This window comes from Cricetulus griseus (genome assembly GCF_003668045.3).
Source record: "Cricetulus griseus strain 17A/GY chromosome 1 unlocalized genomic scaffold, alternate assembly CriGri-PICRH-1.0 chr1_1, whole genome shotgun sequence".
NCBI classification, from domain to species: Eukaryota; Metazoa; Chordata; class Mammalia; order Rodentia; family Cricetidae; genus Cricetulus; species Cricetulus griseus.
This window is the reverse complement of record NW_023276807.1, coordinates 11,997,069-12,023,670: the sequence shown is the minus strand read 5'-3', so window position 1 is coordinate 12,023,670 and position 26,602 is coordinate 11,997,069. Positions and strand designations below refer to the sequence as shown.

General features: G+C 40.7%; 2 protein-coding genes and 1 pseudogene across 4 annotated transcripts in view; 1 reads left to right on the top strand and 2 right to left on the bottom strand.

The window, feature by feature from the left end:
- Window positions 1–26,602, bottom strand: part of Uggt1 (UDP-glucose glycoprotein glucosyltransferase 1) — a 118,162-nt gene that overhangs the window by 36,459 nt on the left and 55,101 nt on the right. For 2 of the 3 annotated variants that reach the window (XM_027386884.2, XM_027386882.2), the window contains exons 16-25: window positions 19,535–19,670; window positions 18,202–18,333; window positions 15,387–15,551; window positions 10,889–11,009; window positions 5,386–5,484; window positions 4,606–4,629; window positions 4,002–4,096; window positions 1,639–1,845; window positions 902–1,033; window positions 203–333 (exon numbers count right to left, since the gene is read on the bottom strand). In XM_027386884.2, the coding sequence (XP_027242685.1) occupies window positions 203–333; window positions 902–1,033; window positions 1,639–1,845; window positions 4,002–4,096; window positions 4,606–4,629; window positions 5,386–5,484; window positions 10,889–11,009; window positions 15,387–15,551; window positions 18,202–18,333; window positions 19,535–19,670 (1,242 nt within the window). The remainder of the gene's footprint in view (window positions 1–202; window positions 334–901; window positions 1,034–1,638; window positions 1,846–4,001; window positions 4,097–4,605; window positions 4,630–5,385; window positions 5,485–10,888; window positions 11,010–15,386; window positions 15,552–18,201; window positions 18,334–19,534; window positions 19,671–26,602) is intronic. The other variant, XM_027386883.2, reaches the window with a different exon arrangement.
- On the bottom strand, window positions 8,574–10,878 carry LOC103161661 (annotated as a pseudogene).
- On the top strand, window positions 26,224–26,496 carry LOC118239045 (protein transport protein Sec61 subunit gamma-like). Its single transcript, XM_035453252.1, has one exon. It carries the CDS (start codon window positions 26,224–26,226, stop codon window positions 26,428–26,430), a length of 207 nt encoding a protein of 68 aa, XP_035309143.1. The 3' UTR covers window positions 26,431–26,496.

The window sequence follows — 26,602 nt, the reverse complement described above, 5'->3', positions numbered from 1 at the left end:
TCAGAAACTTAGCTGATAACCTGAGCATTAGTACAGTAAAACTGGAAATAAACCCACTGACTCAGTTATATATTTGACAATATATAGTCCTCACTTTGACCAACGAGGCAAAATTAATAAAAATTCTGTGACATGATCTAGCATCTAATTAGAAAACCATTTTTGTTTATTATCTAACTAGTTACTAATTGTAAAAACTTACACGTCTTCTTCTACTTGAAGCTGTTGGATATGAGATTTTATTTTCTGTCCAGATGTTTTCAAGATGATATTTTCTAGGAGGTGGAAATCGTCTTGGTTAAAGAGCTCACTCTCCTCCAGCGGCCCAATGATCTGTGAGGTAAAGAGCAGAGCCAAGCTGTTGGTCATCAGTGGCTGTGACACCTCTGCTAGCCTTGGGATATCTGACATCCCAAAGTATCTTACAACCCCAACCCCAGAGCACATCTTAAAATGGATGAAAAATAAAAAATAGAGCCTGAAAAAACTACTTTACTGCTTACCTATTCATCCCACAAATAGTAGAGACATGTGTCTCACACTAACTTCCGAAGCAAACTGACATGAACTAGCAGTGTCACTTGCAATGGCTGTTAGCAAACAGCAGTAAGGCCTACTTTATAGGCAGGTATTTGATAGGCAGCTGTACTAACTTCTGTTCTGACGGCTCCCACACTCACTACCTCCCTCATTGTCAAGACACAAATAAACAAAAGGGGCCCACAGGGGCTGCATCAGAAGTATGCCATCTTGGAAAGACAGGACAGAGCTCTCTGCACTGGCATGCAGAAGCCTGCCAGCTAACAGGAGGGCGGCTCTAGTACAGACCATTGACATTTCAAAGGAGCGAGGAAGCTAAAGCCCTATCGAAGGCAAGCTTCCCATCCCAGAAAGTCCTCACCCGTCCATTGCTGATCACCACTCTCTGTCCCTTCTTCAGCTTCAGGACATCCCTGCAGTACAGCGCATGAGACAAAATGGAATCCATTTTGGAAGACTCAAAGGCCTCTTTAAAAAGACTGACATCCATGCCCTAGGAAAGGAATCATTTTTAAGGAAAGTCACTGTTATTAAGCAAACCACATAACTGAATAACAACAATAAGTAAATTATAAAGTGCTTTTGTGAGGATAACTAAATTTCATAATTAATATTATAACATCTTAATTCTCCATTTTCTCTTCTTTATGCGCTCCTCATAAACTGTTCATTCCGTTTTCCTATTTTCTACTGATTTGTTTACCTGGCAGTTATTCTCAATAACTTTATTTTGCAATTTTAAATCTTGGTATAACTTCAAGTGACAGCCATTTCCTCTAACTGAAAATCAATATACTCATGACTTTATAAGAAATTTTAAAACTATAATCTGTTTTTCTACTTTATAAATAAATCAAATATTGTCTTTTAAAGATAGTACAAAGTGGCACAAACTTATATCCCGCACATCTTGAAAGTAAACAAGTTTGGAAGTAAAATGTAACATGATAGAATTATTTTTTGTTAAGATTCTAATTCAACAACAACAAAAAGTATCTTGAGACTCAGAAGCAATCACAAACCCTATTATGAATAGTATACATCAGCCCAGGAGAGAAACATGAATGACCAGGCTAGCCTCAGAGCCTTAAGCCTTACCCCAACAGAGAATTCCCCGATGTCCACTCCTGCGGCCAGGGCCTCTGCTGTCTCCTCTTTGGCCATTTTGGTGATGAAGTTCTTAGCTGAGTTGGAAGTCTGTGTTTGGAGAGCTGCCCAGATGGCTCTGAAGATTGGAGTGTTCGAGTAACTTATCTCTTGGCTGGGATTATTGATCATACTTATCCTAACATTGTTACTGGTTTTCTATTTACAAAAAGGGAGATAAGAATTATTCAGTACATGTTAAGAACTTTAAAAAGGCAACACTGACCAGGAATGGTGGGACATACATGTCTTTAATATTAGCACTCAAAAGGCAGAGACAGGCAGATGTCTGAAAGCCAGCCTGGGCTACACAGCCAGACCAGAATCACGTGGTGAGACCTTGCCTCCAAGGGGGAAAGGGTGCAGGGCAGACAATATTAACATTAGTCATGCTCCATAATAGCAATATCTCTTCTAAACATCTTCAGTAGTTGTCTGTAATCAAAATAAAATTCAGATGATGTGTACGATCAAGTCTGCCAAATCCTGTAAAGGACTGGCCCCAGACTTCCTTTCCAATTTCATTTCAATAAACACAGCAGACATCAAGAATGCTGTGTTTCCTCATACATTTTATACGCTAACTGCATTCCATCTTTCTAAATTCAAATCCTTCTTCATGTTTCTGCTCACCTGGCCTTTTCAGATGCCAGCAACAATGAAACTCCCCATGGGTAAAAGACAAACTATTTAACAAAACCAAAACATGAATCCACATGGAGGACCACATGGAGGACCATAAAAGCAAACAAGGCTTATATCAAGAATGTAAGCTGGCCAGTGAGATGGCTTAGTGGGTAAAGGTACTTGTCACTAGTAGAGACCTGAGTTCAATCCCTATGACTCTTAGTGTGGAAGGAAAATACTTTTCCATAAGTTGCCTTCTGACCTCCACATATGCACCATGCCATGTGAGTGTCTCTTCCCATACATTAAAATGTAGCCAAAAAACAAACAAACAAAAGGGATCAGGAGAGATGGCTCAGCTGTTAAGAGCACTTACTGCTCTTTTAGAGAACCCTCATTGGTTCACAGTACCCATGTGACAGCTCACAGCTATACATAACTCTAGTTCTAGGGGCTCTGATGCACTCTGGCCTTCTTGGGCATCAAGCATGCATGTAGGGTGTGCCTGTGCACGTGTGTGTGTGTGTGTGTGTGTGTGTGTGTGTGTGTGTGTGTGTGTGTGTATGCACATACACACATATAGGCAAAACATTCATACACATCAAAAGAGATAATTTTTTTAAAAGTCACTGAAATTTAAAAAGTCAGTTCACAAAATGTTGAGTAAAGGAACCAAATATAAGTATACATTATAAAATTTGATGATATAAGAAGAGGAAGGGGAGCAGTGGCTAGGGGGCCTTCAGTGACATCATTATTTCTTGATCTGGGGTTGGATACAGGGACATAACTTGCTTGTGACACTAAGTACATGAATGCAAACTTCACCTCAATGCAAATATATATTTAAGAGCTAGAACTCTCCTTCTTGGTGTTCCCACTCTGGGACCATGTGAAGAATTTCTCCATTCACATTAGAGAGCCCTGTGTATACATCTGTCACCCATCATTATGAACTGCCCTGACTCAACCTTCAACTGACCACAGTATCGCATGCAGTGTTTTAAACAGTGAAGGCCCTTGGCACCACAGTGAAATTTTAAAAATCCCTGGATATCTTTTTACTTCATACAGTCTTCCTAGGACACAGGTTAGAAAGACACACAAAGAGAACTGTGACTTCTAAATGAAGCTGCAAAGTGAAACATCCAAGGTTCTTGACATCTGCTCCTGACAATGATACTGTCCAGAAGAACCCATTTCTTCTCAACCACTCAGCACTGCAACCTCAACTTCTATTGTAACATACAAGTTGAGTTACAGCTGCTATGTGAACACCTGTCTGGGAGCCTGCATCTACTTATGTGGAACACACGCCAACCTGCTGGCTTGGGAAAGCCTCGTGTATGGACCTCTCTTGATGTGACAGTGCATGGCAAGATCACTGCAGAAGCACCTGCACAGTCATGCAAGGAAATCCTACACTGAGAATGCCATTAGGTTTTCTCTTAAAGAATCTATTCCCTCCCTCAAGGGAAGCTAGGCCCTGCAGTCTTTGACCTCTTTTCTTAGGAGCTGACAACCTGTGAAGACACTATGCTCATTTCCCTCAGCACGCTAAGAAAAATTAGAAACACTAGAGTAATCACACTAGCACAGAGCCAATTGGAGCCTCAGAAACAAACAAACACAAAACAAAACAAAACACTCTATAATCCCCCTCCCAGAATGAAATCTGAGAAACTTGCCTGATGTTTAATGGCATCATATAATAACTGCCGTCCAGATGGGCTATCAAAATCCCCAACAATCCAAAAAGTCACTGGCCTAATAAAGGAATCATCTGCAGAAAAATAAACACAACAAACTGACTAGAAGAAGAAAAAAAATAATCTTTGTTCCAACATTAAACAGGCCAAATAATTTCTCAAAAACATGCAAAACGAAAAATAAGAAAATGAGTGCTTTTGTAGATACAAAGCAAGAAGGTAGTGGATGGAAATTCTCTACTAACATGAAGCAGAGCAATCTTCCAAGCAACTCAATTGAAAACTAGGAACATGCATTGATTAACTGTCCTGTGGTCTGGGGGATCTGTTAGCATACAATGAAACATGTGGGCAACGCAATATAGTATTTAATCATATTAACTTACAACTTTCTGAAAGGTCTCCAAACATTTATACCTGTGTATAAATGTTTTATATAAACATTATATAATTTATCTACAATCTATGTTACCCACGGGTTTCAGAAACATCACAATGAAATGTCAATAAATTCTGAATATGGTCCTGAAACCACATAAATTAATTATGAAAATGAAGGGAACATTCTGAAGTTTTGAGTTACCATAGATTTCCTTGGAGGACATTCCTGGACAAAGGCAAAGAAAAAACAGTAAAAGAAAAGAGAATGTCATTTGTATAATCAAATGCCCATCAGAAGAGTCAACAGATCACACATAGCTAACAAGGCTGGGCTGTTTTCTGCTCTAGCTCCCACCATGTCCAAGCTCTATTCTAGCTCTATTCTATTTTATCCCTCAGAGATAAAAACCTTGGAGAAATCCAGTGGACTAACTGTGTGAACATACACAGCATGGGAATCCAGCGGGAAGATGGCCGCAGGGTAAACGGAGCCATCCTAATGACAACTGCTGCTTTCCAGGGTAACAATTATTACTGGAACTACTCTGGGAAAGGACCTGCCTGCCACTGAAAACAGTCACTTTAGACAAGTATAGATTAAGTAACTGCATAAAACCACTTTAAAGAATTATACGAGGCTTTCTAAAATCTAGTTTACCCTCTAAGTACGACAATAAAATCAGCTCTATGGTGTTATCAAAGAATCAGGCAAAATCATTTTCATACAATGTTTTCCATTTTGAACCATGAAGGGCTTTTCCTATCAATTTTAATGATAAAATTTATAAAGAAAATGTTTGAATTTTTAAACACATATAAAGAATTACATTTTAAGTACGTATTTTCTATACTTGAATTTAAGAGAAAATTAATAAAAGCAATTATGGAATCTCTTTTCCCAAGACAATAAGATGAAATTTTATTTTCAAATACCAAGTAAAGACTAAATACATTGGATCCAAGCCAAGCCCAGATGGGTTACCTTTTTTTGTTAGATAGTTCATACTGTTGGCTATGGCAGCAGTCTTGCCCCTAGAGTCCAAGGAAGAAAATCTGGCAAAATCATCCACAAAGAAGTTATCTGGGGAAAAAAAGAAAAAATTTAGACAATGGCTTCTTTAAAAGGTCCCAGGATAGGAAAGGCCAGAGGATAGTCGGGATGACAGTGCCTCGTCACTGACCCCTGCCATGGGCTGAGTGAGAGAAAGGAGACCTGCCACTGTAGCACAGAAATACAATCTAACACATGGCACTGCTGCCATGCTCCTTAAGTACTGTTAAAACCAAAGACAACCTTTCACATTTTAAATTTATTTGTTTGGATATTCTTTTCCTTTTCTTAACTCTAAATTCTCTTGTCTTCTGTTACCTAAGTGACGGAATTACAATATGACCACTATACCCATTTAGCCTACCATTCCAGCTTAATTAAAAATAAATGAAGTATTGTGTGGTGGCACACGCTTTTAATACTAGCACTTGGGAGGCATAGGCAGGCACAACTCCATGAGTTCAAGGCCAACTTGATCTATAGCTGGCGAGTTCCGGGCCAGCTAGGACTATATAGCATGACCCTGTCTTAAGCACACAAAGATACAGACAGACAGACAGACAGACAGACAGACAGACAGACAGACACAGAGAGAGAGAGAGACAGAGACAGAGACACAGACAGAGACAGACAGACAGACAGACACAGAGACACAGAACTACTTGTCTCATTCTAGACTGACTTCTGAAGGTAACCCTGGCCTGTGAAGAACTACTCGGTCCACTTTATGAGCAGGTTCTTCACACCCAAATTTATGTGGTGCTAGGGCACTGAACGAAATGCTTTGTGTGTACTAAACTAGCACTCTTACCAACTGAACTGTATCTGAACCCTCTAGATCTACATTTTACTTTTTGTTTGTTTATTTGTTTGTTTCTCTATAGCTTTGGAGACTATCCTGAAACTCACTCTGTAGACCAGGCTGGCCTCAAACTCACAGAGATCCTTGTGCCTCTGCCTCCCCAGTGCTGGGAATAAAGGCGTGAGCCATCACCGCCTGGCCTACATTTTACTTTTGTTTACCTGCTTTTCCTCCCTCCCCTGCCCAATACTAGGAATTAAGCTCCAGGCTTTGCATATGTAAGACAAGCAATTAACAGCTAAGTTAATCCACATTTTTTAAATTTTTATTTCTAAAACAAAAGCTCACTAAATTGCCTAGACTAGCCTTGAATTCATTATGGAGCTCAAGCAGGTTTTGAACTTGTAATCTTTCTGCCTCAACCTCCCAAGTAGCCATGATTACAGGCTTCCATATTTTCATTATACTGATCTACAATAGAGACTTCATATGTCTTTCCTTCCTTACAGAAGGATCATAAGGGGTAAGTGATGAGAAGCTCACCGTATTTCCAAGTGTTTGGTGAAATGCCATTGAAAGTCTGGAACAGACTCCTCATGGGTTCACCATAACTCTTCAAATCAGAGTTGTGGAGAACACCCAAATGTCCATCAGCTGCCAGTAAGGAACAGAACATTTAAGTAACTAAAAGAAATGAAATACTGACATTGGATGAACTGTAGGAACAGGCTAAACCATAAATGAGAAGCCATGCACAAAAGCGTCCAAGTTATATGGAATGTCCTGAATAGTGAAATCCATAGAACCAGAAAGCAGCTTAAATCAATATAAGACTAGGGGAGGGAGGAAGGGAATGGAACAATGACACAGGGGAGACGGGTGCAGCTTAAGTCAATAGAAAGGACTAGAGAGGGAGGGAGGGAATGGAGCAATGACACAGGGGAGACCGGGTTATGTGGAGTGATGATATGTCTCAGCATTAGACAATGGTGACAACAGCAAAAGTTTTGAGAATAAGCTAAAAAACATCAAATCATGTATTGTAAAAAGTTGAGTTTGTCTGGACGTTGGTGGCCCATGCCTTTAATCCCAGCACTCAGGAAGCAGAGGCAGGTGGATCTCTGTGAGTTCGGGACCGGCCTGGTCTACAAGAGCTAGTTCCAGGACAGCCTCCAAAGCCACAGAGAAACCCTGTCTCAAAAAAAGTTGAGTTTGATAGGGCTAGAGAGATACTGTTGGTTAAGAACACTGGCTGCTCTTCCAAAGGATCTGGGTTTGATTTCCAGCACCCACATGGTGACTCACAATCATGTGTAACTCCAGTTCCAGAGGATCTTCTGGCCTCTGCAGGCACCAGCATGCACATGGTACACATACATACATGAGGGCAAACACCCAGACACATAAAATTGAGGCTGCAGTTGTAGCAAAGTGATAAAGTACTATACTTTCTAGCATGTATAAGATTCTAGAATGAGGGCTGGAGAGATGGCTCAGAGGTTAAGAGCACTGGCTGCTCTTTCAGAAATTCTAAGTTCAATTTCCAGCAACGACATGGTTGAATCTGGTGCCCTCTTCTGGCATGCAGGCATACATGCAGGAAGAACACTGTATACATAATAAATAAATAAATCTAAGAAAGTAAGGAAGAAAGAAAGAAAGAGAGAGAGAGAGAGAGAGAGAGAGAGAGAGAGAGAGAGAGCGAGCGCCGGGCAGTGGTGGCACATGCCTTTAGTCCCAGCACTCGGGAGGCAGAGGCAGAGGCAGAGGCAGAGGCAGAGGCAGATGGATCTCTGTGAGTTCAAGACCAGCCTGGTCTACAAGAGCTAGTTCCAGGACAACCTCCAAAGCCACAGGGAAACCCTGTCTCAAAAAACAAAAACAAAAACAAAAAAGAAAGAAAGAAAGGAAGGAAGGAAGGAAGGAAGGAAGGAAGGAAGGAAGGAAGGAAGGAAAGAAGGAAGGAAGAAACAAAGAAACAAACAAAGAAAGAAAAGCCACCACCCACACTCTTCTATTTTTCAACCCTCTACAACAGGGTTTTGATTTTTTTTTATTTTGTGGAAATGTCTAAATGTTTTACAACTTAAGGCAAAGAGCTTGCATTAAGAAAGGTCAGCATTTTACTTTGGATATTACTGCTTTGTTGCAAATATACACAACTCTTAAGTGTGGACAATACATACCTGATATCTAAAAACTCATCTCTAATGACAAACAAGATTTTCAACAAAAAGTTGATTTGAAGTAGACACTGGACTTCCCATATATATATATATTATATATATATATATATATATATATATATATATATATATATATCCTGCTTCTGTTAACAAACAAGTCTTGGAAGTGGGGGAAAATCAACTTCAAAATGCAAGAAAGCAAAATAAAATGGAGAGGGAAAACATAACTCAAGTTCACTAATACTGAAACCCGTTAGCTAAACTCCCATGTTATCTTTTGATGTGAGGCAGCGTGTTCTGAAGATACTCCAACCTGTATAAATTCTTCATGGTAACTGGGACTGCTTGTTCTTCCTAAACTCTTGTGAGACCTTTTCAGGAACATTCTGGTACTCTTTTGAGCTCAGAGAAAGTCATTGTCATTGTGAATCCAGTTTGACAAATCTCCTAGCTCCAGTTTCCATCTTGACCAGCAAAGCCCTGTATTCAGCATACTCAGCACTGAAATCATCCTTGTAATTCTGGTGTTGCTCATAGGATACACTAGCACTAGCAATCTATTTACTGAATAATCTGCGATTTAAACTGTTGAAGAGGCTGCATAGAAGCAGTGCAACGTTCTTCAACTCCTTCACTGGGTTTACCAGAGGAGTTACTCAGCATGGCAGTTTCTTCTCTTGGATAGTCTTCTTCCAATGTCAGGCTTTTTTATTTGGTCCTTTTCATTATGAGTTTTAGACTTCATTTTAGTCCTTTTGTGAAACACTAGATGGTTTTCTCCCATCGGCTTTGGATACTTTAGCAGATCTGGACAAGTTTCCAGACAAATCCTAAAGGTTTGTTGTCTTCCAGGGCCTTGAAAATGTTACCATTTTGACTAAGTTGTCAACTAGAAGGTCTTGAGTCCACTGACCTTCTGGAGCTCTTGGGGAATAGGAGCTGGGATTTATAGTCTGAGGAGGATTTGAGACAGGCAGGTGTGTTAGGTGCATGGGAACGGCAGCAGCTATAGGGGGCAGTAGAAGGCCTGAACAGAGTTTTCACTGATGGGATTCAAACAGCCACTTAATGTCGGTGGGGCTCTTGCTAGTCAGGTGAGATAGTCAAGCTTTTTTTGTTCATTAGATGATCAACAAACTCTGAATCCAAAGACTGTTGCATCTCTGCTGGAACACATGGAAGATTCTAAACAGCTTGTGCCAGTGCTGAGGTGGATTTAGTTTTCTAGAGAGCATTAACTCCAATGACCATCTGTCTGTCTAGCTGTACCCTGGCCAGTCAGGGTGAAGCTCCTTAAACATATAATCCTTTAAGGCGTAGGGGAGGTCCTTAGGATGCAGAGTAGTCACCTGTTGCAGAATTGCTCCCAAGGAGTTGTCTTTTTGACAGACACCATCTTTCTGCAGTTGAGCAAGCAGCTTTTCTTGTAAGTGTTTAGCTCCGGTAAGTGAATGTCCCTGTGCCTATATGGCACTGAGAAACATGGCTGCCACCAAGTATGTGTCTTTTGAACTGTATTTGCAGGATTCATGGGAGTTGACATTTTTCTCTTGGGCACTCCATCTGAGATGGCTTGAGGAACTTTCCAAATGTGCACTCTTTCCCTATATATATAGTCCACAGGGTATGGTAACATCTATGCTTTGATAATGGATTCCTCCCCTGCCTAGGTCATTCTTTCTCATGTCACTGGAGAGGAGTGCAAGTAATTATCCTGTGTAAGTGTGAGGCAGTTGAGCTGGGTGACTTCAGGATTAGAGAGTATTCCATTAAAGCTTCCCTCAGGGCTATTAGCCCACATCTCACAAAGAGATGCGGACCTCACTGAGAGACTGTTTTTTGGGAATTCTGACAAGCTAAATTACTGGAAAGACAGAAACATCCTTGGAGTCCTTGGAACTGAACTGAAGGTCAAAAAGGAATGAAATTCTTGTGGCTCTACTAAAGTCTCCAGTGCCCACATCACTATTCCTCTAAGCTTCTAAAGCTGCACTGTCCTGCCCCAGCCACCCCAGCCCATAATACTGCTGCTCCTCCCAAATCCCCGCACCCTACCTTAAACTCCTTAAAGTTCCAGGAGTGCCACCAGCCCCAGCTCCTACAGTTACCTGACAATTGCAGCCTTCCTGCTGCAGGTATAATGTCATACCATACATGGCTGGTTCTTACTCTCTTTTTTAAAGATTTATTTTTAATTTATGTGTAAGAGTGTTTTGGCTGTATGCATGTATGTTTGTGGAGGCTACAAGAGGGAGGTGAATCCCACACCCAATCCTCTGCAAAAGCAGCAAGTATTATTTAATCACTGAGCCATCTCTCCAGTCCCAGAATGTATCTTTTTTAGAAGGAAAATCCTGTAACTTCAGAAGCATATATCATAATTTTGGGTTATCATCTTACTATTATAATCTAATAAATATAAGAACGTTACTGAAAAGCTCCTTACTGCTTGCTGTCAGATCCAGATACTCTCGCTTAGCTGTCAAAATCCTAGAATTGATTCTTGGAACAACGTTTGGCTGATTCATGATATATTCTACCACATCTTGATCATGCGGCAGTTCACCCTGTATGAAAGAAGAAACAGACAGGTCAGGAGCGTTAAAGGAATATCAGCAAAAATAATTCACTAGGAAAAAAAAAAAAGTAGCTCTGTAACAGCTTGTTATACGCTAAGAGCTATGTGAGCCCAGTAATGTGCACAGTGTGAACATATACACACATATCTCTATCACCACACAGGGCGCTGCTGGTAAGGAAGACAGGAGGCTCAGGAACAAGAAAGCTAAGTCAGCTTTCCATGCAGGGAGGCCTACAACCTCTGCAGAGTCACTTCTCTCTTTTCACCTTTACAGGGGCTCTAGGGAATCAAACTCAGACTGCCAGAGTGGCCCAGCAAGCTCCTGACCCACTGAGCCATTTTGCCAGCCCTTGAATTCATTTTTATATGAGGTATAAAGTAAGGACCAAATTTTGTTCTGCAGTTAAGTTGATATAGTACCAGCTGTTAAAAATGCCAGAAATGAATTTTTATTTATTTTTGGCTTTTCGAAACAGAGTAGGCCTGGCTACCTGGAACTTGCACTATATACCAGGCTGGCCTCAAATGCAGAGACCTGGCTGTCTTTATTTCCCAAGTGCTGGGATTAAAGGAATGCGCCACCACTGCCCAGCCAGAAATAAATTTTTAAAGTAAGTAGATTTGTTCTAAATGTCAATGTTGCCATACAAAAGTCTTTTGGAGACTGGGTATACTGGTACACATCATTAATTCCAACACTCAAGGTCAGATGAATCTCTGTGAGTTCAAGGCTAGCCCAGTCTATCTAGACTAGCCAATGCTACACAGTGAGACCTTGTCTTGAAAGCATTATAAAGGCTGGTGAGATGGCTCCATGGTCAGTCAGGAGCTTGCTGGGCCAACCTGCAGCCTGAGTTTGATTCTCTAGAACCCATGGAAAGGTGGAAAGATCTGGACTCCACAGTTGTCCTTTGACTTCCACACGTGGTAGCATATACAACCCCTAAACAATAATACATGTAAAAAATTTCAAATTAACTCAAAATAGGTCAAAGATTTGCCCTAACGATTTGCAATCATAAAGGTCTTAGCAGAAAACACCAGACAAAATCTTCATAACGGCTGAACAATGATTTAGCAGTACTTTCTTGGATAAAACAATGAGAGTACAAAACAAAAGGAAAGACTAAACTAAAACTCATCACAATGGAACCTTTTCATTAAAGGACATTATCAAGAGAGTAGAGAGCTGAGGCGCAGGTTCGCTGGTAGAGGACCTGCCTGGCATGCAAAGCTCTGGCTTCAATCCTTAGCAGGGCAGGACTCACTGCAGGATTCTTCAAGATAGCTAAGAGACAGAAACCCTCTAAACAGCCTGAAACTGAGTGGATAAGAGTGAACACACACACACACACACACACACACACTGATAATAATAGATGAAAGATTTAAAATCTGTGTGGAAAAGTTCTACAGGATAGTGGCGAGGGTTGCATAAAATTGTGACTGAAAATGCCAGTTCACCGAACACTGAAAGTGGGAGGATCTCATGTTTTGTATATTTTACTACAAGTCAGGTGTCTTAGCTACTTTTCTATTTCCATGACAAAACACCATGATGAAGGCAACTGAAAAAGAAAATGTTTAATTTAGGGCTCACAGTTCCAGAGGGTTAGAGTCCATGATTCTCATGGCTGGAACATGGCAACAGGCAAAAGGCCCGGCACTGGAGCAGTAGTTGAGATCTTATGTACTTATCCACAAGTAGGAGGCAGAGAGAAGTACCTGGGAAAATGGAGTGAGCTTCTGAAATCTCAAAGCCTACCCCCAGTGATACTACTTCCAATACCTCTTCCACACAACCTGATCCTTCCCCAGTAGTTTCACCAACTAGCAACCATGCTTTCAAATATACACACCTATTGAGAATTCAAACCATCACAAGCAGGTAATGGATACAAGCTATAAAAGAGGATATAAAGCTAATGGTTTTTCTAGTTCTAATTCTGTCTTGGATTTTCTTTTCTTTTCTTTTTTTTTTTTTTTGGAGGGGGATGGATAAGAGCATAAAGATATATGAGGGGCTGGAGAGATTGCTCAGTGATTTTGCACTGGCTGCTCTTTCAGAGGACCAGGGTTCAAGTCCCAGAACCCACATGGGCAGCTCACAACTGTCTGTAATTCCAGTTCCAGGGCTTCTGAGACCCTCGCACAGACATCCATGCAGACAGATCACCAAAAGAAGCAACGCAGAGTTCCCAAGGTTCTCTATTTGAGCTGAGTAACAGTTCAATAGCTTTTCCCCTGTGATATTTGCAAACACAATCAGATGAAATTGGAGAATGAGATGCTCGTTCCAAGAGGATACGAATTTCTGATGCACTCTCCAGAATCTGAAGCATGGTGCCCAGAGTACTGCACACCCCAAGAAAATTCATGAAAGCCCTCAGCTCTGATAATGAACCCTGATAATCTGTGCAAGCAATAATTGAAGGCTAAGAAGGCTGGGGTGTGTCTAAGTGTTTCCTTATCATACACAAGGCCCTAGGGTTCAACCTCTGGCACCAAACACACAGAGACAAGAAGGCTAAGAACAGCTGTCAATGCCTAGCTGAGTACTCAAGTCAAGCCGCAATGTGAACACAGAGATACTTGGGGGGAGGGGGAACCTTAGGAAAATGTGTTCATTTACTAGCTAGTTAATAGGCTAAATAAGAAGATACTGCAGAGTTCTCACACACAACAAAGAATCTTTTAAAGAAAGTCGTTATAAAACAAGTAACAACTGTAAGAACAACAAATAGCACAATAATGAACATCTCCCTTGGTTCTGGTTCAAAGAGTTATTACAGCTAAAATGTCCAATTATAACAAGAAAATACTAAACAATCAAAAAGAAAAAAATATACACATACCCAAAACAACAATAAAAAACCAAATGGCCAATATATACTGTTCTTGCAAAAACCCACAGTAGACTTAAAACACAAAGAATTTAAATATTAAAAATGCTCAAAGAACTAAAAGAAATCATGGCTACAAAACTCATTAGTACCAAATAAATAATATCAATAAAAATATATCAAATACATAAAAGGACCAATTGAAGATCAGAGTTAAGAAACACAGCTGGTGGCACACACCTATAATCCTATTACTTTCTGACGGCAGAGGCAGGAGATTGCCAGTTCTTCGACAGTCAGGGGTACACATGGAAACTTGGTCTCAAAACAAAACAAAAAAGCAGGTCTAGTGGTACTCAGACCACTAAGGCTGGAGATTGGCAACTGGAGGCCACCTTAGCCTAACACAAAAGCCCTATTTGGATATATACAAAATGACTGCATCCCCAGCAAAAAAAAAAAAGGGATCACAAACATGTATCACAAACTGTATTGTGATTACAATCCAGTCCCTGGAACCCAGGAAGTAACCTCTTGACAGTGGCAGAAGCACTGATATTCTTGATATTCACAGTGGCCCTCTCAGATCACACCAAACATAAGCTGATGCATGGTAAGCCTTAGTTTTTGCTAACACATTAACTCAGGTTTGGAGAAAGAGCCATCACACAATAAGAGGACTGGAATGTGAAGGAAGATCATAGCACCATGGGAGCACCAGGACCCCTGGAATTCTATCTACAGGGATGTTCAGAAGAGTCAAGTCCACCAATAGAAAGTCAGCTGCCAGAGGCTATGAGAAGGACAAAATGGGTTATGACTCCAACTCTTCCAGCACTGATGATGTCATCTGAAACTGGACGTGATGGCTGTACAGCTGTGTATGTACTCAGAACCACGGACGCACACATTTGAAGACATTAAGTGTAGAGCTTGGGGTGTAGATCAGCGTTAGGTTTAACTAAGCTGGTGTGCATGAGGCCCTGAGTTCCACTCCCAGCACTGCAAGTAAATGAATAAATGAAATGAAAGCCAATAAAAAGTTGAGTTTTATACTGTGTGAATTACCACTGCACAACTATTAAGTAGTATTTACATAAAAGTAAAGCATCTTTCCAAAGTCAAAATTCCTTATAAACAGAACAAAATGTCTCTTAGAAATTCCTATAATTTTTAAAAGTAAACATTAATCCTAAAACCAACAGGACTTGTTATTTCAGTGTTTAAGGGTATTTTTCTTCGACTAAGACTTTCTGAGAATCTGCAAACCAATTACTAGTGGCCTGTAGAAAATAGTATTTTTTTTTTTTTTTTTTTGGTTATTTGTTTTGCTTTTTGAGACGTGATCTCACTCTGTAGCCCTGGCTGGCCTGGAGTTCACAGAGATCCACTTGCCTCCTCCTGAGAACTGAGACTAAAGCCATGTGTCATCATGCCCAGCATAATACAGAATTGTACTGCCTACTACAGAAGCTACCAAGTATAAACCATTTGCTCTCAAAGTTGAAAATACCACTCACCAAATATACCGCCCTTTGGAAGAAGGAGGTGGTCTCCAAGATCTTGTGCATTGTAATGGTTTCCAACTCATCAGGATCTAACTGTTCCTTTTCAAAGGGCATGCCATTGAACAAGACAACAGGCAGGGGTCCAACACCAGTCTGCTCATAGTAACCTCTCGCATCCTAGAAAACAAAGGACAAAAAGAAAGCACATGTTCGCCCTCACACACACATAGAACAAAACATAGTGTCTTACATTTCTGTTTAAATTAAAAATAAAAAGTTAACAGAGCTAGCAAAATGACTTAGTAGGTAAAGACACTTGCTGTGTAAGCCTGGCAACCTGATTTGGTCTCCAGAACCCATGTAACAGACTCTAAAAAGTTTTTGTCTGACATCCATATGTATGAACACAATAATAACAGATAAAAATAATTAAAAATAACAAAATTCAAAAGAAGGGCTAGAGTGGTGACTCAGTCATTAAGAGCACTGTGACTCCTGCAGAGCCCCTGGGTTCTGTTCCCAGCACCCACATGGTAGCTAACTACCTGTAAAGGCAGTTCTCATGGCTCCGCCATACAAGTGTAGCATATATATTCACAAATATAACACACAAATAAATAACTCTTTAAAAAAATAACAAAATATAGCAAAAGAAATGACTACAGATATTTCTTTCTTTTTTAAGCAGTATGGAAACCAGACAATTTGTAAGTTAATTTTTAAGAAAGTGGTATCATAGTTATTATCTTGCTTGGTAAATGTGAAATTAAATTGGTGAACTTTAAGAAATAGAAACTTTACATACTAGGGAATGTGTATATGTTTGTCTTATGTGTGGGCAGTTCTCTAGGCTTTTAAAACTGCATCATGTGCTAGGTGGCAGTGGCACATGCCCTTAATCCCAGCACTTGGGAGGCAGAGGCAGAGGCAGGTGATCTCAGTGAGTTTGAAGCCTGCCTGGTCTACAGAGCAAGTTCCAGGACAGTCAGAACTGTTACACAGAGAAACCCTGCCTTGAAAAACAAACAAATAAACAAACAAAAAACAGCATCATGTATACAATGCTCATCATTATACAATAAAACTTTCTGCAATTGGTGGGAGCAGACCGTCCACTACCCCAGTACAGGGCTTACTGACAGCCAGCAGCAGGCTCAAGCCCAAAGGACAAAAGAGCCCCAGAGAACTGTTAACAACACAGTGGTAGCTAAGCAGAATGGGCTAGCTGAGTTAAGCAGGGAAGCAGCAAGTAGCTGCAAAGGTCACTGCAGCAGCTGGGGGCACAAAGAAACTTGCTTCTTTAGTTTCTTCACCTCTGCAGAGGCAAGAGACTTGTAGGCCTGACTGTGAACTTTGAGCAACTTTTCCTCTTCAGGCTCAGGGAGGGCTCTTTCCCTTCTTCAGCCAGATTTACAACTCTTCCCTGATTAGTCCTATTTTTTCTTTCACTTTATTTGCACACTCAAATTAAGTCAAGCAGACATTTCTTTAAATTTGGACATTCAGGGGCTGCAGAGTCTTAATGGCTACAGGCAGCAACAGAGGAAGATAAGGAAGATTTCAGAGTCCAGCTCAGCTGCTCCAGCTTTCTTCAGAGGAGACCTGAGGTGCTTGGCGTCCAGCTCCTAGCCAGGCTGCTCAATGGAGAAGCAAAACCACTTGGGAGAATTGCCAGAGACAGATTTGTTGGCTCCCTGCGCTGCAGTTTCTGGCCCAGGCTGGGAGCCCACTCCAACCTGACTCAAGGAGTCAACTGCCATCAACAGGCAAAGGGATTCTTTGCACATCTTTCCATATGAAGATGGGTTGCAAAAGGGAACTGGTTCTTACATTCTTACAGTTGTTTCAAAGCCACAAGACCTTGTTTACTAAGTTATAACTATTAACTTTGATAGCACTTTTTAAAAACCAAAGTATAGCAAGTATTTTCTAATATTCTCAAAATGTAAAAATAAATGTTGTTTTGGATGTGGGTATGTAAATATGTATGGACTGGTCGCAAAGTACTTGGTCCTATGTCACCCCTCTCTCACCTTCACATGAGTTTGGAGGCTCAAACTCAGCCCACCAGGCTTGTAGAGTAAGCATCTGTACTAATAAGCAATTTCACTGGCTCTGGTTATTACACGGTTTTCCTTTTTTTTTTTTTTTCTTTGTTTTTTTTTCAGACAGGGTTTCTCTGTGTAGCCCTGGCTATCCTGGAATTTGCTCTGTAGACCAGGGTGGTCTCAAACTCAGAGATCCACTTGCCTCTGACTTCAGAGTGCTGGGATTAAAGAGGTGCACTGCCACACCCAGCTAGTTAACATATTTCTTAAAATGGACACGTCTGGAGCCTGAACAACGATGTTAAGTCAAATTATACATATTGTGCCATACACCTCCTCCAGGTTCTATGCTTCCAATAGGTTTTATCCAGAACATACTTCATACAAGTACTACTATTATATTACAAAAAAGTAATTGTTTCCCAATTTAAAAATTCACATGCAAGTTTTAAAAAAAAGTACTATTTTCTGAAATGGAATCACTTTTCAAAGACTGACAAGCGAGGCCAGGAGTGGTAGCAACATGCCTTTAATCCCAGCACCATAGGGTAGAGACAGACACTCTCCAAGAGCTCAAGGCCAGCCAAGGGCTGCACAGTAAGATTCTGTCTTTAAGAGGGGGGAGAGGGGGTACTAAAAAGTGGTCCATCTGCATTCTGACATGCTAAGTACCGGGCACTTTAACAACACCCCACTACAGACACCATCCAATCCAAGGATAGTCCAATGCTGCAGTCAAGTTAAAATACCAAGGAAGTAAGTTCTAAAGAATGTGTTACCTTCCGGTTCTGATCATAAGCAGAATCAATCCCCAGAATGCTATTCACTTCGACATATGGGTATTTCTTCTCCAAGATACTGACCACATGCTCAACTTTCACTTTTTCTCCAGTCCTCACCTTGTTATAGATCTAAAGAAAGAAAAATAGGTAGCCAACTACACTTTTAAATCCAAATTTCAAATGAGATGAAATCACCAAATACATTAGAAAAATAAGACTATTTTTCTTAAAAAGCAAACTGGAACTTCTTAGCAACACTATCATTTCAATATTTCTCATAAGACACCTCTGCTTAAGAAGTGAAGATTTGTCTTTCTTTTTTTTTCTTTCTTTCTTCCTTACTTTTTTAAGGACAGAGTATTGTCATGAAGGCCTGGCTAGCTTGGAACTTGCTATGTAGATCAGGCTGGTCTTGAATTCAGAGATGCCCATGCACCTGAGTGCTAGGACTAAAGACTTCTGGAAATGACTCTATCAGCTCATAAGCACATCAGATACCAAATGCAGGAGGCAAAAATGCTTTAAGAAGTATCGGTAGTCAGGTGTGGTGGAACATGCCTGAATGAACAAGCCCCTGGGGAGCAGAGGGAAGTAGAGCCAGAGTTTTAGGCTAGCCTGGACTATATATAATATAGGCTAGCCTGGACATTATCTCAGAAGAAAGAAAAAGCAACCAGGTGTGGTGCTGCATATCTAACACACTAGCACTGGGGAGGTAAATGCAGGAAAATCAAGAATGCAAGGTCATCTTCAACTACACAGTTTGTTCAAGGCTAGCCCTAGCTATATAAAACTGTCTTTAACAAAAAAAAGAAAAAAGAGGGGATGAGAAGAAAAGAAGGTGGAAAGGAACCATGAGATAGTCTCAAAAGAAAAAAAGACTGACTTAAAAAAAAAAAAAAAAAAAAAAGAGAACATTACATTGGCCAAAGGCATTAACTGATAATTTCACATAATCAAAGTGTGCAATGCTCTAATGCACTAGTTAGACTCCTGATGCTCTAAAGCACTAGTCAGAACTGATTCTAATGGTCAGCACTATGGCTTAACAAGCCTGACAACCAAGCTTGATCCCCAGATCCTACGGTAGAAGGAAAGAACCCACTCAGAAGGTCATTCTCTGGACCTCCATACATGTACAGGAGCACACATATGCCCCTCAATAATAAATTCTAAACATTAAATAAACACTGCACTCTATTATATTCATGACTTAATAAAGTATAAGGAACCCTGAAACATAAAACATAAGAGTTTATGCAGGAATTTACTTTATAAAACTGTTTTAGAATAAGTTAAAAAGTATTTGCCATTTTGAACAAAAACATACGTGTGTGAGAGTCTGGAAGGCGTGATAACCATCCACTTCTTGGACAACATAATTATATGCTCTCAGAACAGCGACTCCAGCATCTTGCAAGCCATCAACATCTTCCGAGTCATTGACCACAAAGATAAAGCCAATCCTGCAGAGAAGAAAAAAGGCACCTTAAAAAAGGCAATCAGCTAGAGGCAGGTGCCCACCCCACCCCCCTGCTGTCCATTCCTAACCGAAAAGCACAGCCCACATCCCACTCTAAACTCAGATGGCAAAGGTACACACACACATCGTTTACAAAAAAAAACGCAAGAGTAGGGTAACAAAACAGGTTAGGCTTTTCCACAGTTAAAGCTGTTTGAATAGATTTCTTTACTGACATGAAGAGCATTGCCACAGTGATAGGTATTAGTTCTGTTCTGCTTTTAAATTGAGGACTGGAGAAATAGCTCAACTATTAAGAGCACTAGCTGCTCTTGCAGAGTACCTGGGTTCTATCCCAGCACCCACAATCACATGGCTCACAAGGGTCTCTATCTCCAGTTTCAGAACATCTGATGTCCAATTCTTGCCTTTGTGGGTACTGCACAAATGTGTTATACATACAGACAAGCAGGCACATACACATAAGGAATAAATTAATTTAAAAAAACCCAGAAATTGGAGTTGAAAAATTAAATATAACTATAGCAAAATAAAAGGAAGCCAGGAAGGCAGTGACGCCTAATCCCAGAACTCAGGAGGCAGAAATAGGTGGATCTGTGAGTTCAAGGCTAACGAGGTCTACAAAGCAAGTTCCAGGATAGCCAGAACTGTTTCAATAAACGAAAGCAAAATGAAAATCAACTGTCCTACATCACACAAAGACGACTTTCACTGGGCAGGCTGGGCACCTGGACTGAGAGCAATGCAGAAAAGGTCATGCCAACAAATGATACTGGAACATGCAAAGCAGTGAACTTAGATATAAATTTGCTCTTCACAAAAATAAATGGAAAACAAGACCTACAAAACTCCTAGAAAATATCAGGGGGAAAACCTGATAGGTGATCTCAGGTTTAGCTAATGACATGTTAGATCCAAAAAGCATGAGCCAGCTAGGGAGACGGCTTAATGGGCAAAGTGCTTGTTATGCAAGCATGAGAACCCAACTTCAGATCCTTAGTATCATGTAGAACTAGGCACATGGGCATATGTCTGTTTCCCAGTGTGAAGAGGTGGAAACAGAAGAATCTTGGCAGGGGACGGGGACCTCTCTGGCTAGCAGCCTAGCCAATCTGTGAGCTCCAGGTTCAGTTAGTGTAGCAAAGATAACTGAGGGAAGAAAACTGAGGGAAACACCACCAACATCAACTAGGTAGACTTCATTAAAGTTTAAAACTTCTGTTTTGTAAGCCTCCAATAATGGTCCATTCCTTTAATCCCAGCACTTAGGGAGGCAGAGGCAGGTGGATCTCAGTGAGTTCAAGGCCAGCCTGGTCTACAAGCAGAGCTACATAGTGAGACCCTGTCTTAAAAACCCAAACTCCCACAAAAAAACAAAAACAAAAATTACCTGCTTTGAGAAAAAGGAAAAAAAAAAAAAAACTATCGAGAAAAGGAAGGAGAAACCACAGACTAGCAGAAAATACATGAAAACACCTATTTGAAAAAGGACTGATATGAAAATATAAACATGACTCTTGAAACTCAATATTAAACAAACTTTTTTTTTTTTTTTTTTTTTTTGGATTTTCAAGACAGGGTTTCTCTGTGGCTTTGGAGGCTGTCCTAGAACTAGCTCTTGTAGACCAACCAGGCTGGTCTCACATAGATCCGCCTGCCTCTGCCTCCCGAGTGCTGGGATTAAAGGCGTGCACCACCAACGCCTGGCAACAAACAACATTTTTAAATAGACTAAAGAAGCTGAGTATGGTAGCACACACTTAGAATCCCAGCACGTGGGAATGCTGGGCAGAAGGACAGTGTGTTTGAGGATGACCCAGGCTACAAATCAAGTTTCAGGTCAGCCGAGGCTACACAGCAAGGTCCTGTCTCAAAAAAAACATATACACAAACAAATGAAGAAACTTCTTGGTTAGATACTCACAAAATAAAACACTATGATCCTATGCCACTATAGAGTTATCAATTAAACAGTAACCTATTACTATACATCCACTGAAATGGCCAAACAAATGCTTGTGAGAAGCAACAGGGAATCTCAATTCACTGCTAGTGAAAAAGCAAAATGGTGTAAACACTTTGGAAACCACTTTAGCTATTTCTGAAAATTTAGCATATACTCATCACAGCAACCTTGCCAACAGAACTTTGTCCACATAAAAATATGTACATGGGTATTTATAAGCTTCAGTAATAACTGCTCAGATTTGGAAGAGAGCAATATGCAGGCTCTGGTTAGTTTTCATCACTTAACACAAATCTACCTGTATCTGGGAAGAGAATTCCAATTGAGGAACTGCCTCCGTTGTATTATCCTGTGGGTATGTCTTTGGAGTCTTTCCTTCATGAATGATTATGTGGAAGGACCTGGACTACTGTGGGTGGTGACCCCCGGGCAGGTGGTCCTGTCCCATGGAGAACAAGACAATAAGCAGCTAATCCTCCATGTTCTCTGCCCCAGTTCCTGCTGGAATATCTACCTTGACTGCTCTTCATGCTGGATCATAAGCTATAATATGAAATAAGCCGTTTCTTCCCTGAGTTGCTTTTGGCATGGTGATTATCACAGCAGCAGAAAGCAAACTAAAACAGAAAATTGGTACCAGGATCATTGGGCATTGCTGTGACAGACCTGGTCATGTTGATTTGGAAGGCTTATAGAAGTGCTTGGACCTCCAGGCAGGAAAAGCCATTGAGTGGTCAAAGTTTAATGGGCTATAAGTTTGGAAGATTGTTGGAAGAAATGCCTGGTTAATGAAGTTTCAGAGAGAAGCAGACTCTGTCAGGGATATGATGCAAATATTTTAAAATAAAGAATATGTAGTTTCTGGTCAGCTAAAGAATCAGCTGTGATCAACAAGAGACTGGCACTATCGAATGTCATGAACTCTTGGCTTTCCTGGGACAATTACTAGGGCTGAAAGATCGATGTGATTAATAAGAAACTAGTATCATTGAGGTAAAATCTTCAAAGTTTCTGAAGAGTTGGCATATAGAAGCTATGGTACAGAGGGGACCAAAGCTGCATCTCAAGCTGGCAGCCAAACATAATGATGTGTAAGAGTCTCACATGTGGTACTGGTTATGAAGGTATGAATGGGTCACAGGGAGCAGCTGAGGCCTCATGTTGGAAAAGGCCAGGAAAGGTGAAGCTGCAGCCTCAATTGCAGTCAAGACCCAGAGGTCATGAAGAAGCTGAGGCTTGGCACTGTGAGAAGCTACCAGGTGGTTGGTGAAGATGTAGCCTTAGCTATAGTGAAGACCTCAGGATTGAAGGGGTAATGGAGAAAAGCTGAGGCTTAGACCCCTGTGGCTGGGTCAGAGTCCCTGAAGAGAACCTACAAGAGGCTACCGAAAAAGGAGCACCCTCAGCTGCAGTAGAGACTCCAGCATATTGGAGATGTCAGGTCTGTGGGAGGATTCCCCAAGGGCAGCAAGCATGAAGTGAAGTTCCCCTGAGTCTGTAGGACAAGCTGTATACACGCTGTGGATGTGTACCTGAAGAGGTGGGGCTACCCAAGTCTTCTGGAGCTCAGAAAACCATGACTGAGTTACTTAACACTGTTGGGTTTGGTTTTATTTTCATCTGGTTCTTTCCTCCTGGAATAAGAAATATGTACCTTATTTTTTTTTTATTTTACAGAAGCTAACAGTAGAGAGTTTGGATTTTTCCAGAGATACTAGATATTCTAAAGTGAATGAATCTTTTTGTTTGTTTGTTTTGGTTTGGTTTGGTTTTGGTTTTTCGAGACAGGGTTTCTCTGTGTTGCTTTGGAGCCTATCCTGGCACTCGCTCTGGAGACCAGGCTGGCCTCGAACTCACAGAGATCCGCCTGCCTCTGCTTCCTGAGTGTTGGGATTAAAGGCGTGCGCCACCAACGCCCGGTCAGTGAATGAATCTTTTTAAATATTTATTTTTAATTATGTGTCTGTCTGGGGGTATCTGAACAGGAGTGCAGATGCCTGCAGAGGCTAGAGGTGTTAGATTCTCTGGAGCTGGAGTTATAGGTAGGTATGAGCTCCCTGTTACGAATGCTGGTATAGGAACTTGGATCTTTTGGAAGAACAGTACATGCTCTTAACTGCTAAGACAACTCTATAGATCCTGAGACTGAACTTTCAAGTAATGGAATTTTCAAAGACTTGAAGATTTTTATAAGTTGGACGGTGTATTATAATGTGATATTAATATCACATTATAATAATGTGTAATATAACATGAGGTCTTGAAGGATGAAAACAGAAAAGAAAGGTTATAACCTAATAGTGATTGTAACTGTGTGTTAAGCTGACAAAGTGTCACTGTGTTGGCAAGTTCTTACCAACTTGACAGAAACCTAGATATACCTGGGAAGGAATCTCAGTTGAGGAATTCTTCAGTCAGATAATGCTTGAGCATATCTATATGGGACATTTCCTTGATTTATGATTGATATGGGAGGGTCTAACCCACTACAGGCAGTATCCCCTTGGTAAGTCATCCTGGGTTGTATAAGAAAGCAAACTGAAGGTGGTAGTGGTACACGCCTTTAATCCTGGCACTCAGGAGGCAGAGGCAGGCTGATCTCTGTGAGTTCAAGACCAGCCTGGTCTATAAGAGCTAGTTCCAGGACAGCCTCCAAAGCCACAGAGAAACCTGTCTCAAGAGAGAGAGAGAGAGAGAGAGAGAGAGAGAGAGAGAGAGAGAGAGAGAGAGAGAGAGAAAGAAAGAAAGCTGAGCAAGATTCCTGGAGCAAGCCAGTAAGCAGCTTTCCTCCAAGGCTTTTCTTTCAGTCCCTGACTCCAGGTACCTGCCTGGAGTTCCTGCCCTGACTCCCTTTTCATAATGGACTGCTAACTCTAAGATGAAATAAACCCCTTTCTGCCCAAGTTGCTTCTGGAATAATGTATCACACCAATAGAAAGCATACTAAACAATGCCCTTCAAAGGTGAAAGGATAAACAAAATGTAGTATAATCACATAATGAAATATTACTCAGTGATCAAAAGAAATTAGGAGGTTGGGGTAGTGGTACATGCCATGAAAAAATGAGGTAGAAGAATCAGGAGTTCTAGTCTGGATTAGAGGGATGGAGGGAGGGAGAGAGGGATGGATGGATGGATGGAAATAACCTGAATTGCACATTACTAAATGAAACAAGTCAGTCTAAAGAGCTACATACTATTTGGCTGCAATTATATGACATGCTAAAAAGATAAAAAAAACGATGAGGATAATAGTTAAAAAGTCAGTAGTGTCCAAAGGTTCAGTTAATGTAGGGAAGGGCAAACATGTAGCAAAGGGGATTTTTGGAGCAATGATTTAGTTAGTATGTATAATGTAAATGTTAATACTCTACCTCAGTCAAAATCCATAGCATGAGCAATATCAAAAACGAACTATAATATATATGATAGAGTTTACTTAATGTATCAATCAACAGATTTATTTGGTGCTGGAAATTAAACTAGAGTCTCACCACATTAGCCAAGTGCTCTACACTGAGATATACCCTCCAGCTATTTAATCAAAATTATTTCATTTTTATTTACTTATTAGGCTTCTTTGAGACAGAGTATGTGTAACCTATATTGGCCACTTTAAAGCCCAGGCTAGTCTCAAACTTGGGATTCCCCTGCCTCTGCCTCCCAAGTGCTGGGAATACAGGCACAGCTGTGTCAGCAGTCCCACTTAACTGGGGCTGCCTTTTTTTTTTTAATTATTTATTTATTATGTATACAGTGTTATGCCTACATGTATTCCTGCAGACCAGAAGAGGACACCAGATCTCATTACAGATGGCCGTGAGCCTCCATGTGGTTGCTTGGAATTGAACTCAGGACCTCTGGAAGAGCAGCCAGTGAAGAGCACTGAGGCATCTCTCCCGTCCCAGTTGTTGGTTTTGAGACCAGGTCTCACTGTGTATTTCTGGCTGTCCTAGAACTCACTTTGTAGACCAGGCTGTCCTTGACTGTGGTTATATCTGTATGACTTGATTGCTGATTGATACCGGAGGGTCCATTACACTGTGGGTGACAAGTCTCTAGGCAAGTGGGCTAGTTGATATATAAAAAAAAAAAAAAGCCAACTGAGCAAGCCACAAGAAGAACACCACACAAGTAACTTGGGGGCCACAGTGTTTTATTACAGCAACACAAACAAGAAGATACACAAGAATAACACAAGCAGAAGCAGGTTGGGGGCCAGCAGAAGAAGAAAAGAGTGGTGGGGGTGAATATGAGCAAAGGATCGTGACATATTAAGTATGGCAATGTAAAAGCTATCACCTTATTTACCAAATAAGGACTGTTCAATGTGGGCCTGATATGGTGGCACATGCCTATAATCTCGAACTTGAGAGGCAGAGGCAGGAGGATCTCTCTGAGTTCTATGTCAGCCTGGTCTCAGTATCAATTATCTAGTGATGTGTGCATGTGCAGACAGCAAGATTTGTTTTCAAGTTAACTCATTTTTTTTTAACTTTAATTAGAAAAAGTGGTCTAAGTTCTAAGCTACATGTCTCTATCTTCTGAAATCGACATCCCACAATCAGTCATGGACCAGGTAATACAGTTTGTTGAGCCAAGTTGGCGGTTCATCAAGGACTCAATTCAGCTGGCTGAAAGATGCACCAAACTGGATAGAAAAGGATTCCAGAAGATTGCCATGGCCACAACCATGGGATTTGCTATCATAGGATTCATTGGCTTCTTTGTGAAACTGATCCATATCCCTATTAATAACATTATTGTGGGTGGCTGAGTGCTTTCTCTTCGTGGGAACTAGTGAACAAATGAGGGTGTGAGAAGCTCATGAAGTAAAAAGTTGCCATATACTTTGTGGGTTTTTTTCCTTTCCTCCTCCTAAGAGGTTTTCTATTTCTAAATTAAAATAATTTCAAAATAAACATTTTTCCATGAAAAAAAACAAAAAA

What these genes read in the sequence shown, in the direction of transcription:
- LOC118239045 (XM_035453252.1), top strand. Translation starts at nt 26,224, where the DNA reads ATGGACCAGGTAATACAGTTTGTTGAGCCAAGTTGGCGGTTCATCAAG.